Source organism: Crocodylus porosus, unplaced genomic scaffold (assembly GCF_001723895.1).
Source record: "Crocodylus porosus isolate Cpor-Errol unplaced genomic scaffold, CroPor_comp1, whole genome shotgun sequence".
NCBI lineage: Eukaryota > Metazoa > Chordata > Crocodylia > Crocodylidae > Crocodylus > Crocodylus porosus.
The window spans coordinates 70,493,539-70,507,600 of NW_017728943.1; the positions used below are offsets into that span (position 1 = coordinate 70,493,539).

Here is a 14,062-nt window from a genome sequence, read left to right on the forward strand (position 1 = left end):
GAGGTGGTGCTCTCACCTTCCCTGGAAATCTTCAAGAGGAGACTGGATAGGCACCTGGCTGGGGTCTTACGACCCCTCTGACCCCTAATGCTCCTTCCTGCCCATGGCAGGGGGTCAGACTAGATGATCTGTCTAGGTCCTTTCCGACTCATTGATTCTATGATTCTATGATATTTGGGTTGGTGACGGTTATGCAATCACTACGTGGGGAGCACATTCCACCCTTTTTGCCCATCTTCCAAAGCCTGAGGAGAGGCAGGAAGCACACACACTGTATGGGTACTGCTAGGGCAAGAAGGTCTGAGCTTAAGCACGGGGCACATGTATACCAGTAGTGGAATGTATGTATGAATGGACCAAGTATCTTGAATAACTACAGCTACTGGTAAATAACCTTTTTTTCAATGTTCCTGCTTTTCTGTTCATTTCTAAGGAGTGAAATATGTATTGCTTTAGTCTCCATTTAGTTTGCAAATGCAGACAGTTAATTTCTAGTTCCTAGGACTGATTGACTACTACTAAAATATACAGAACTTATTGTATGTGTACTAATACATTGAAAGAAAACTAGTTATGCTGGCTGGGTGGTCTTAGGATAGCATTACAGAACATCTTGGTCACCTCTTTTTTTTTTTTAAAGCAAGGATGGACAAAGACATTTTTGTTAGATGGGATTTAGAAATAGGTTTACAGTATTTGACTTCAGTGAGAATAACTTGTAAGGAGACCAGGATCCAGTTCCGTAATATATATTATTACAGGTAAAGCTACATTCTAATTTATGCCAGTGCCCTGAAGTGAAACATATACTTCTCACTTGACTGGAAAAAAATATTTACATATTTGTACCTATTATAACTGAAAATATAACATAAACCTGTAAACATGTACAATACTTTAGTAGATTCTTTTCAGACTTAAATAATTAGTTCCTAATGAAGTAGGGATTATATGCTTTCAAATTGTATGAAGTGCATAGAAACCTTTTATTTAATAAATGCTAGGGCCTACTTAAACTCTATAAAAACGGAGGTTCAGAGTCCCTTGGTAACATCTTTCAGATGGCAAGAACTTCCACCAAATGTAGATATTACTATAATAATAAAATATTATATTTTATCTGGTAGAATCTTGTGGATGGATGGGATCGTAAATTGAATCTTTTTGCTCACACTCTGGAGGAATGGTTACTCTGTCAAAGGAACTGGATTTATCTTGAACCAATCTTTCATTCTGCAGAAATACAAAGGTAATAATGCATGCTATGCATGTCACAGTCATTTTATCAAAACAAGGAATCAAGTCCTCGGTAGTGTTTTAAGCCAGTAAGAAACAACGACTAATGTTCAGTGGAGGAGGACTCCTAGGCATAAATACCTAGGTATGTAGACTTCTGCTGAAGCATTCAGCTGTGTGAATGGTTAATTGCTTTGTAGCTGCTCTGGCTCTGTATATGTTAGAATATAAATTCAAAAGTGTGAATCTGGAAAACAATATAAAGTGTGTAAGAAAAAGATCTTAAAGTAAATTGACAAATACAAATCAGAATGAAAAACATTTTGATACTGTTCTAAAAATTGATTTCTAATATTACCTGTGATTTAAATAGGCAGCTTCCAGAAGAAGCAACTCTTTTCTCTCAGGTCAATAACAAATGGAAAGAGATCATGGTACATACAGAGGAAGACCCAAATGCTCTTAGGGCAGCTACAGCTGCAGGAGTCCTTGATATGCTGCAGACCAACAATGCACATCTTGAGAAAATACAGAAGTCAATTGAGGTAAAACCACACCAGGGTTTTGAATATCCCCAGCTGCTTCTTATCCACTAGACCAAGCTATAAACCTTTGTTTTTGTGACAAAAAGTCCATATATTCAAGAAGCATTATTGAATTGTGGCTGAGTGAGATGCTTAACAATACATGTTGTTTTCAGAGGACAAACCTATTAATGTACTTTTTTCAATGTCACTTATTATAGATGCATTTAACATTCTAGATAAGGCCTAATGAAGTGATAAATCACTTACCAGAGTAACTAAACTTCAGTTTACTCCTAAGTTTATACCAGTGTAGCATAAGATAATATTTCTGTCAGTTAATAAAGAAATCGTTTTGGATTTTACTGTACACCAGAGTAGTAGAAGAGGTTCTGTTGTATCACAACTGAGCAGTAACCACTTACAGAGGGATCTGTTTTTGCACTGACAATGGCAGCTCAATCTGATAGCTTTTTTCTTGTTTTTGTAGGAAACTGCATCTGCCCCAGATTTTCAGTCCATATACTTTTAGTCAAATCCTCATTTTTGGCTCTTTCCGTTGTCTGATGTTCTGTGCAAAGCATTTTTATTATCAGAGCTGCCATCTCTGCTGAGATGAAATTTGTAGGATCATAGAAAAGAAGGGCTGGAAGGGACCTCATAAGTTCATCCAGTCCAGGCCCCTGCTCAAGGCAGAAACTTCCCTGACAAAACTATCCCAGCCGAGTGTCTGACCATTCTGCTCTTGAATATTTCCAAGGATGGAGATGCCACAGTTTCTCTAGATAATGGGTTCTAATGCTTGACCACCCTCATCGTCAGAAAGTTCCTCCTAATCTCCAACCTAAATTTCTTCTCCTGCAGCTTGAGACCATTGCTCCTAGTTCTGTCTTTTTCAGCTACAGAGAAAAACCCATCTCCATCCTCTCCATAACCATGCTTCAGGTATTTGAAGACTGTTATCAAATTCCCCTTCATTCTTCTCTTCAGGCTAAATGCCTAGAGTTCTTTTGTTTTTTCCTCATAAGTCTTGCTTCTTAGGCATTTAATGATTTTTGTCCCTCTGCTCTGGACTCTCTCCAGTCTCTCTCTATTCTTCTTGAGCTGTGGAGCCCAAAACTGGACACAGTAGTCCAGGTGAGGCCTCACCAGTGCTGAATTGAAGAAAAATCACTTCCTTTGATTTTTTTCAAGTGATATTTTGGTTAATACAATCCAGAAGGCTGTTGATCTCATTTTATAAAAAGAGCAACACTGTTGGCTCATATTCAGTTTATGTTCTACTCTAAGCCCCAGACCCTTTTCTGCAGTACTGCAGCTTAGCCAGTCATTCTCCAGTCTTTATTCATACATGTCATTATTCTGTCCCAAGTGCAGGAGTGTGCGCTTGCCCTTGTTTAATCTCACCTGATTGTGGACCGTTTCTCCAGTCTATCATGGTCATTCTAGATCCTAGCTCTACTCTCCAACGTGTGCAGTTCCCTTCAGCTTAACATCATCCACAGATTTGCTAAGTATGTACTCGATCCCATCATCTAAGTCATTAATGAAGATGTTGAAGAATACTGGTCCCAGGACAGACCCCTGGGGAACCCCACTTGATACCTCCCAGCTAGACATTGAGCCATGGATCATTGTGCTCAGCAAGTAGTCGTCAAACCAGTTACGTATCCAACTTACAGTACTTTCATCTGGCCTGTATTTTCGTAGCTTATTAATGAGACTGTTGTGGGAAACTGTCAGAAACTGTGCTAAAGTCAGGGTATTTCACATCCACTGGTCTTCCTCCACCCACAGAACCTATTATCTTTATTACAGAAGGAAATCAGGTTGGCCAGGCCCAACTTGCACTTGATGTTCATGCTGGTTCCTGATTCCCTTGTTCATATCTAGGTGCTTCACAGTAGATTTCTTGAGGATCTGCTACATGATCTTTCCAGGTGTCAAGGCTTGTAGTACATTGGTTTTGTTGTGCAGTGATTGCTGTAATGATGAGCTTTGTGACTTGGTGGAGGAGACAAGGGTACATAATACTGGGCAACTTAACTTTTCATTTTGTCATTTTTATGTATTTCTTATACATACTGACCATAACTGATCTGACTTCTTGTGGATCACTGAATATTTTACTGCCATTAGACTGGAGTAACCAAACCATAAGCATGTGCTTCTTGAGGAGGAGCTTTTATTTGTTTGTCTTCATGATGTAAAAACTTGAGAGTGATCTAGGGACACAGGACATTTATTTGCATGGATCCCAGGGGTTATATTTGGCTTGTTTCCAGTAGCCAGGCAAAACCTTATTTATGTAATAGATGCATGTTTTATTTGGTCCTGTGAATAGGATGAAAGAGACAATGGCCAGGCACATTGTCGGTAAAGAAAAGCATGAGGATTCTGTACTACCCAAAAGAGGTTGCCCTGAAGTTGATAGGGAATAAATTATAATCAAGTAATTACAATTGGAGTCTGTGATTGTGCCTTCACTCATGTGCAAAATATTTTTAAAATGACTAATTGTCATTAAGTTAATAAGTCCTTGTTAGATGATTAGTGTAACTGAATATTCTATTATTGATAGAATAGTGTAATAAAGCTCTGCAGTAAACCACTGTAATTCTGAATTTTCTAACTATTTAAGATGATTTTGTTTCCCACATGACATGCAATATAAGCAGTTTCTTTTTAAAGCATATTGTAGGTCTTCCATTAAGTGACTGGAATGATTTTAAAATAGAAGCTTGAAGTCCATATGTAACTATAAGTAAATGAGAAATGTGTTAGAAATGAGAAAAATATGTTTCCACCAGATATCTAACCTAACTAATTTTAATTTACTACAGATTTCTTGTGAAAAGTTCTTTAACATGACAAAAGCTTGAAAAATAAAGTTTGACAGTAGTAACTTTTTCTAAAAGAAGCTGCCAGGAAAGACTCTCTTTGTTGTATGTATCTAGAATACATTATAACAGTAGGTAGTTTGTTACAGTGAACATTTTTGGATGTGTTGAACTTGCTCTTCATTGTTTGCTTCAGCTATCAGTAGGGCAATTGGAGGACCAGTGAGCATTTGTGGGAGTGGACTAAGAATGAGTTTTTCTTTCCTACTCTGGAATAAACATTAGAGAGCTACGTTCTTGTCTATTTGAAGGCCTGCTTTGATTTTACTTATATGAATTTAAATGTTATCTTCTGAAATTTTGTATTTTAATCTGAACTATCCATAAATAATACCACAGCTCTTTGCTGAGACTAGTTTACAATTTCATACTGGGAAAAACAAAACCAAAATGATTACAAATCAATTGTCAGAAAAATTGGATGTCTACCACAGTGGGTAGATTACTGTAGGATTAGTCTTTAATAGGAAGTTTGAATATAAAAGCGGTGGGGAAAGGAAACTTAGCTTTCTAGGAAAGAGGGTGATCCAAGTATAATGGGTAAAGTTAAAAAAAAAAAAAAAGCCTCAAGCCAACTAGGGAAAAAGGTAATAAATTGGAAGAGATGAGTAGTAAGAATATAAGAATGAATTCAGGAGAAATAAGTAGATGCAATGCAGGATTTTGGAGGTGGTAAACTTAAAATCATACTCTCGAATATTTTTACATTTTTCTTTAAAATTATTTTAGCTTTATTAAGGAATCCAATTCATCAAATAAAAATTTTTATATTTAAAGATGCACCTAATTTCTTTATGTAAATTTTAAGACAGATATTTAAAATTATTTTTATTTTTTTTCCCCTTGTGGGGTGGGAAACAGGATTATCTTGAAATTAAGCGAATGATTTTCCCAAGATTTTACTTTCTCAGCAATGCCGAACTTCTTGACATTTTAGCTGAAAGCAAAAATCCTGATGCTATACAGGTAACATTTCAGTACTACTTTCTAGGAACATTCTTTTTGGTTTTGATAGTGAAAGTGACAGACTGTTGATATTTTACCATCCCATTTTCTTTTACATCTGTACCCCATAGCCTCATCTTGTAAAATGTTTTGCAAATATAAGGAGGCTATATATACGCAGGCATGAACAGAACCCTACAGTGGTGGTGATGATCAGATCTGCTGAAGAAGAGACTCTTCAAATGCCAAAGTATGATATGCATTTGTGAATGCTAAATACAATAGAAATTTGAACCAGGAAAAGAAAGACATTTCTGTTGTGGTTTTGTGGGGGAAGGGCTTGTTCCCAGATGGATCTTTCTCATAAACATTATAATTTTGGGAGGATATTTCAATATAGATAGTGGTAGTTTAGTATTTTGCTGTATTTAGGAAACTGTTTCCACAATTACAGCTCTAGCTATCACCTAACAGTGTATCATTTAAATATTTTGAACATTTTGTGCCATGGAGCTCTTACCACAGGTTTTTATAAATCCTCAAGGGGACCATTTCAGTCTTGGAGAATGTAGATACAGTTTCCATTGATGTGAATGGAATTTTCTAGTTTCAGACCTGAAGTTGAATGTTGAGACAGCTGTTAATACTACGTACAAGGATTAAGTACATCTATCTTCTGTTTATAACATGCATAATTCCATATGAATTCAGAAAATCCTCAGATTTGTTGCATAACAACCAGTACACACTTTGTGTTAGAAAAAATACATTCTATAGCCTAGTCTTCCATAATACTAGGATCTGTAGCCTGTCCCTCTTTTCTGCAGTTGTGGAGGCTGTTCAAAATTATCATGGAGCCCATTCTGACCATTCCCTCTCTTCTGGTTTTCTGTCAGAATTTCTGCCTGACTTGATTTGCACTTTGCCATTTCTTTACTTTGATGTTTTTCAGGCAGTTTCAAGCAACATATAACACTTTTTTCCTTTTCCCTACATCAAGTGTTTTAAATTTGCTATACCATTAGTCTGCATATTTGTCATTGCAATGCCTATTTGCTGGGATTCATTTACTCCTCTCCCCAGTCTTTCTCAGGCAAATCTGGGTTAATCTAAGCCAAGTCTTTACATGGGGCAGCATTTATAGTTTTTCTGAAGGGGGAGAATGATGGTCTGCCTCCTCTTTTTCCCAGCATGAATAAGGTACCATAACCTAGAAGCAGTAGGGCAAAACATCAAGGGAGACGTATCTAGAGGTTTCAAAGCATTTGTTATAAAAAGAAGCAAGAGACTTTTCCTTGGTCCATAGCTGAACAGAAATTTCTACAAAGTTAGTTAAGGATAGCAAACAATACATTGATTATAGGGATCTTTTGTTCTCTCTCTCTCAGGATTACCTTATTTACCCACATAACAAACCTCCCCCCCCCGGCATTAGTCCTCCAGAATTACATTCTTTGTCTTGAGTGGGAAACCTGATTTTCTGCCCAGAACAGAAGCATGGAGACACTGTGAAATGGCTTTTGCTTCTGTTTTCTTTTCCTCTCCCCCAGCAGCTGCATGAGGAGGGGTGGGGTCCAGTCTTAAGTAGCAGCTACAATTTCAACCTTTCCACAGGTGAATTAGAGCAGTAACAGAGCCTAATCTTCAGCTCAATCATCTTCCTTTTCATGCTCAAGCAAAGCTACTGTTTTAACCTTTTCAGAAATGAATTGACTTCTTTTCCCCGAGCAGGAAAGAGGGAGGGTGGAGTGAGCTGAATATTACTAGCAAGGTCAGAACCAGGCAGCAATAATTTTTGGGAAGAAAATTCTTCATTCTGCCTTCCCAAAAACAAGGTGTATGTCTTTATTTGGGGTATGCAAAAAATAGTATCAGTTACTTCTACACCCTGGGGTCTCTTCTTTAGTCAGATCCCTGGAGTGCTTCTGTCTTTTACTATTCCAGTATCCACAAGACTAAGACAATTTGCTTCAGTTTGTTTCTGTTTTTGCCCAAATTTCTACTTTTTTGTTTTTTGTTTTCCTTTTTCTTTACATAATACTTGTCCTTGCAAAATACCATCAGTTCTTAACTATTATACTTTGGATTTGGTGTATCTACAAAATTTTCAGTAAATTCAAAGACTACATATATCATGCCTTTAAATTTTCTTTGTTGTGTTCGCAGCTCAGTGTTTTCTACTGGGCCCTTACTTCTGAGCTATTCTTTGGCATCATCAGGGATTGCATCTATTGGAAATCCTTCAAGCAACACAGGCCTATTTTGAGTGTGTTTCTCTACTGGCTGTTCAGTATAGGGCTTGGTCTCCAGCAGATGAGTTTGAGTTTGGTTTCCTTGAGTCCAGTTTTAGATTTTTTTAATACCTCAACAGTTACATGACAGCCTTTTGAAAGAGAACATTAACCTGCTGAATTTGATCATAATACCTCTGACCGTAGACATTTATCTTCATGTAACATAATTACCTCTTTTAGAAACTTGCCCTTTGTTGGCAAACTAATGTCACCAAAATCATACTTAATTTTTAAATAGATTTTATCCCACAGGATGGATATGTGCATGGGATTTTCTATCTATTCAGATAGAATAGAAAATCCATTTTATCTGGATGGGTTTTCCTTAGATACCCTGCTTTCTGGCATTGGTAGCATATGGACTCAGGTCTCCAATTATACATCATTTTAGTTCTCACTCTCTTAGAATTGAATTCTTACACCTCCCTGAATGGGGTGAAGACCCCTCCCTCCAGCATATGAAGCACATAATTCTTCCCATACTTTTCCAACACGCATCTTATTTCAGCACCTACATTGTTAGGACTCAGTGTCATACTCAGTGTGATACTCTTCAGGCTAAATGCCTATAGTTCTTATGACTCAGTGTGATACTCCTGACAACTTTGCAGCATGTCTACCAGTTCAGTATGCTCTGGAATCTCAAATTCTTTTCATGCATCGTGCATACCATACCATAGTTTTTCCATGGCACAGCTGTGCTAATGCATCCGCTGCTTCAGGATATCCTCCCTGCTGGCTGACATTTTCCACCTTCTAGGTCTCTATCTCAAACTCTTGTTCCTTTCTGAACAAAATAGTTTTTCAGCAAGCTTTTATCGTGCCTAGGCTAGGCTATGTCCTGATTACTGGGGCCTTTCATTTTCTGGGTACTGTGACCTTCCAGGTCTCCAGGCTGGTTCTACCACCTGCAGCATTTTTATTACTCCATCCTATTGGCCTTCACTACTCTGGTCCTTTGACTTCATCACTTCAGCTGCTATGATCACCCAGTATCAGAGGAAGGAGTGAAACCTTCACGCCAACTGCATCTTCTAGCCCCAGGGGCTCCATGTACCCCCTGGGGCTGGGAGATTGCAGCCACACCCCACAGCTGCCAGGATGCAGCTGGGTCCCAGCATCAGGAGGCACATAGCTGCGGGACTCTGGGTCCTAGCAACTGTGGGTGCTGCCAGGGGCTGCTGGGGCTAAGAATCCCCTTGGTTGTGGGACTTCCAGGCCCGGCTTAGCATGCTGCACACCTGCAGCTGGGAGCCTTGTCAGTTTAAGGAGTGGGGGAGGAGGGGGCAGCGGCAGGGGAGATCCTGCTACACATGCAGATTGAAGCTCAATAGCAACCAGCTATAAAGTTAGGCTTTGAAAATGTATACTAACTTTATAGCTGATTGGAGCTTTTTATAGTAATAGGTACTTCACACATGTAGCTGTTCTCAAGGTAACTGGTAACTGGTTAATTGCACAGTACCTGTAATGTGCAGAGGGGGCCTCAGTCTTCACCAATGGTTCCTTGATCTTTTGGATGGGGTTAACTTAGTCTACAGTGGGTGTTTCTACATGTTCATTAATGTGCTTTTGCTACTGTGTATTACATGTAGTACCTCTAATACAGGGGCAGGCAATTATTTCGGGTAGAGGGCTTGACAAGCCATCGAAGGCCATATGACAGGCAGCCAGGGGCAGCTAAGTATTAATTTTCTAAATTGTTTAGGAGCCCCACAGGCTGGATAGAATGGCCTGGCGGGCTGCATCTGGCCCGCGGGCTGCATTTTGCCCACCCCTGCTCTAATATGAGGTACTACATGAAGGCATACACTAAGCTGTCCTAACACTTGGTAGTAAAAGTAAGCACCTTTTTATAACCAATTCTACTTCACATTAGCACTGTTTTTGCCATGATGCTTTAATGCACAGTAGAATAAGGTACTGTGCATTAAAGCACCCATGTAGACACACCCAGTCTTACCTAAGAGGTAGATTTCTTTTTCAGAATCTGGCAAAGAATGTTTTATGAAAACTCTTTGATCTCACTTGCTTTCTTCCCTGGCTTGAATATAAGGATCCAGAAGAATAGTTCCAGAATCTTTAAAGATCTAAAGGGCTTCACCATTTTTTTAAATTAGAAAAAGACTACTCTCAAAGGAAAGCCCTCAAATGTTGTTTGGACTTCCCAGGGAATTTCTGAAGAATGGAGCCGGTCAGATCTTGCCAGCTCAACTGTTGTAGCCATATTACATTCTATCATGTGAACATGATCCTCACAGGTTGTAAAGTGTTGAGTATCACCTGACATTCAGATTCAATGATTTTAGCCCCTCTTAGGCATTGCTTAGGGCTCAGCTCTGATTTGGGCTTCCAGCAGTAGGGCCTAGCAGCTGAGGACTCAAGCATATCCCACACATGCTCTGCTCATTCAAGGTCCCAGGTACACTCGAAACTCAGAATTTTGCCATTGAGACTTCTCTTAGATTATCTCCAGGTCATTTCCATGCCCACCAGACACCAAAGTTTGAGAGCAGGTGCAGAAGAACAAGCTTGGAACAGCCTTATTGACATATAGTTGCAGATTCAGGTAGAGAGGACATGGATGACTGGTGCTTTATCTCCATCCCCTTTCTTTCTTTGCCTCTGCTTCCCTCCAAGCCCCTTACCCTTGCTTTGCACTGGGCTGCTCAGTATTGCTACAGGGCCATGCTTAGTGCCCCAGGCTGCAGCATGGATGGAGCCTACCATTATGGAGCTGAGTAAGGCAAAAAGGAAGATGGACAGACTGTGGAGGGCAGGAGATGGTGGGATGTGGGGGGAGAAAGAGGTTGCAGTGGGGAGACGGCAGGATGCAGAGGCAGTGGGAGGGGAAGGAGCAGCTGGCAGCACCTGCAGCTATGGCCTCAACCACAGTTATGGGCCCGAGCCACAGCAGCTGCTTGCCACCACCTTCCTTGTACTCTATTCTAAAACAAGGGACTTTTTCCCTCATGTTAAATGGGAGGAAAAGAACCTTATCTTGGTATCAAGTAAATATGGTAGTATTATCAGGATGAACAGTTTCTCCCTCAGGGTAATGTTGTCAATCTGTTTCCTTCACTGTTTACATATGACACCACTTTTTAATACTTATTACATAAAATCAGGTTCCTCTTTACATAACATTTCATAAGAATAGAATCACTCTCTAGTATTCCTTTCCTTTCATCTGTCTTATTTTCTTGCATATAACATGCCCCTGAGTATATGTATCCCCTATTTTTGTAAGGCCCCAAGAAGGAAAAAAAAGTCTTTCCAAGGAGTATGTGTAAGTGCCACAGGTCCAGGGTCTCCAGCATTGGGGACAGGTTAGTAAAGTTAATAAACTGGGGGAAGGTATAGTCCAGTAGAAGTGATTATGCCAGTTATTCAAGTAAGATTGTAGGAATGCTATTGTAACTCTTCAAAATAAGTAATGACAGTAAATGAACTTTTGAAATACTGTTTTTATAGGAGTGTTCGTGTCAGAGGTGCTGTTGAGCAGTGGCTAGGAAATGTAGAGAGCAGTATGTTTGATATGGTAAAAAGGTAAGAATATGTTTTTCATTTGCTAATAAACATGCTATGCCAGGCATTTGGTTATGTTTATATTTATGGCAGCAGCACCCAGAGACTCTTTTACTGGAATCTTATTGAACTTTGTAGTACAGATAATCTGTGCCTCCAAAGATCTTAAAACCATTTTAAAAATCAATTGCCATCTAGCCTTAAAAGGGAACAGATCAAATACAAAGTTTAAGGCTGTGTTTGGGAGCAGTTGCATGTAAGTGTCTTCAGAAGTTATTTTAGATTACTAGATTTAGCTTTTCCAAGAGACCTGAGCATTAATCCACTACTTCTGGAGCATGACTGCAGTTGTAGGATGTAAGCTGTCAGTTGGCCTAGTTGCATAAGGTTGTTGGCAGGTAGAGCATTGAGATTGATAGCTACCTTGAATGATTGATTGTTATTCATTAGCCCTGGCTCTTCAAAGCACTGTCTGAACTTTTGTGATTAGACCGAGAACGATCTTTACTAAGGCAGTAGGGGAGATTCCAGGGGTGGAGGGAGTAAAAGTAGTAATAGATTGGTATAATATAGCACCAGTAACAGGCATGGATGAAGTGCTGTGATTTTGTTTTTTGCATTCTGAATGCTTTTATTCTCTGGAATGCCATTAGTCCCATTTGACTAATGTTTTACAGAGATCATGCAATTTGTTTCATGGACAAAATGTTAGACCGCAGAAACATCTCTTAAGGGCTTGTTTCTACAAGATGAAGAGTACCGGATATATGGTTCTAAGTATCTGCAAATGGCATTAAGGTTGGCGAGCATTAGCCATGTTGAGCCCCAGTGATCTGGTATAGCACAAAAAATACTCAGAACAGCAAAATTTGTTTGTTTTAAATACTCCCCACATTAGCTAGGGATTCTTTAATGCGATTCAAAACCTTGGCACATAGCAGCCTCATAACTGGTGAAGGGCATTTTGTGATTGATCACTTAATTTATGCTGATGGCATGATATATTTGTAGATTTGTAAACCTTGGAATCATAGAATGGAATAAAGTGAAATTTAAACAGTGGTTTCTGACTCATCCAGGACAAGTGGTACTCCTTGTGGTAAGTATTGTTGACAACTCATTCAAACCTGAAAATAACATTACCGTTTCACTTTAGAATTTTTATTCATTGAAAAATTGTTTTGAATATTTCAAACTTGTTCGTAATGCTATATAGAGGTGTTTTGCTAAACTTCTTTGTAAAATGCTTGACAGTCGATGAAAATATGATTCATTGATTTACGTCTTTTAATTTCTGTAGTTGAATACTGTTCCTACAGTCTGGAACATTTTAACAGTTCTCTGGAGGAGGGACCATTTTGTGTTCAGCAGATAAGATGAAAGAGAAGGTAGTTTTGACACTGGACCTCAAATTTAATAGACTTAAAGTAGGTAGAAAGTATTTTGAGGGCTGTGACAGAGGTTCGCTGTATACCCAAGAGAAACATTGTTGATTCATGATGATTTTATATAAGTAACATTTAAGAATGTGAAAAACATTAATCTAATTTCTGAACTCAAAAATCTAAAAAAAAATACAGAAGAATATGGGGGGAAGATTAAGATCAATACAATCTTTAGCATTTGAGAAGCTTACTTACATTGTGAAAGGCTTGTTTATACATGCTGTAATGTCTTTTTTTTTTGCCCATTTGTTCAAAAAGGAGCTGTCAGTAATAAAAGAAACTGTAATTAATGCTACTAGGATAATTCTGCTTTTTTTTAGAGTCAGATCATGTTTAATAAAGATTGTACAAGAAGCTTCCAGAGTTCTGACCAAAAAAAGGAATGCATGGGTGTTCATGACAAATTAGTGCATTGTCTTAAGCAGCTTGCTGAGATGGTGTCTGACATTCTGCCACTTCACAAGCAAACCACATTGGAAGCATTTCTTACTCTGTACATCCACTGTAGAGACATATTATGTAGTCTGATGGAGAAACAAATCTTCAAACTGGATGATTTTGAATGGACAAGGTACAGTTGTTTTAAAGTATTATAGCCCTGAATAGTAGCACTATCTGTTATAAAGGCTGCCAGACATTTCCTATTACGAGATTGTTCCAGTGATTTTTTTTTTTTTAACTTTGCCAAACTTTAAGCATATGGTACTGCATACAGCATATCTACCCAGGCTGGGATGAAAATTGAATTGTAGAAGTAGGGCTGGCTAGGCAAGGAAAACAAGGTTAGGATGAGGAACCAAGAGTGGGAAAGAGGCAAGTGCAGGAAAAGGTACAGGAACAGGATGGTTGGAATGGGGCAGGAGTCAAGTACAATCTCCTTTAGAGCCATGGAATGGAACCTAAGATTATTTTTTGAGTGACTGCCCAAATATACAGTCCAGTGAGCAGTCATCACCAAATAGGGCAGCAGTCACTGGAGGAGACCACACTCATCTTTGTGGATGTTCTTCTATAGTACATACAAGGCAATTGTGGTTTTATTTGTCAAAAAGAGTGTTATGGACTAAACCAAAGCAGCCTGGCATCTTGATGCATGTTCTGCATTCAGCTCAGACACTACTTTGCCTTAGCAGTATCCAGGCGGTGCATATATGTCTATCATACTTTGTACCTCCGACTTGCTTCCTTGG

The 14,062-nt window shown here is 38.9% G+C and overlaps 1 protein-coding gene across 1 annotated transcript in view; it reads left to right on the top strand.

Moving 5' to 3' along the window:
- DNAH14 (dynein axonemal heavy chain 14) overlaps positions 1 to 14,062 on the top strand; it is a gene marked incomplete at its 5' end in the record, with an annotated part of 314,106 nt that overhangs the window by 69,699 nt on the left and 230,345 nt on the right. The window contains 7 exons of the mRNA XM_019548582.1: positions 1,128 to 1,249; positions 1,610 to 1,781; positions 5,522 to 5,626; positions 5,737 to 5,855; positions 11,374 to 11,448; positions 12,439 to 12,526; positions 13,193 to 13,443. Of these exons, the coding sequence (XP_019404127.1) occupies positions 1,128 to 1,249; positions 1,610 to 1,781; positions 5,522 to 5,626; positions 5,737 to 5,855; positions 11,374 to 11,448; positions 12,439 to 12,526; positions 13,193 to 13,443 (932 nt within the window). The remainder of the gene's footprint in view (positions 1 to 1,127; positions 1,250 to 1,609; positions 1,782 to 5,521; positions 5,627 to 5,736; positions 5,856 to 11,373; positions 11,449 to 12,438; positions 12,527 to 13,192; positions 13,444 to 14,062) is intronic.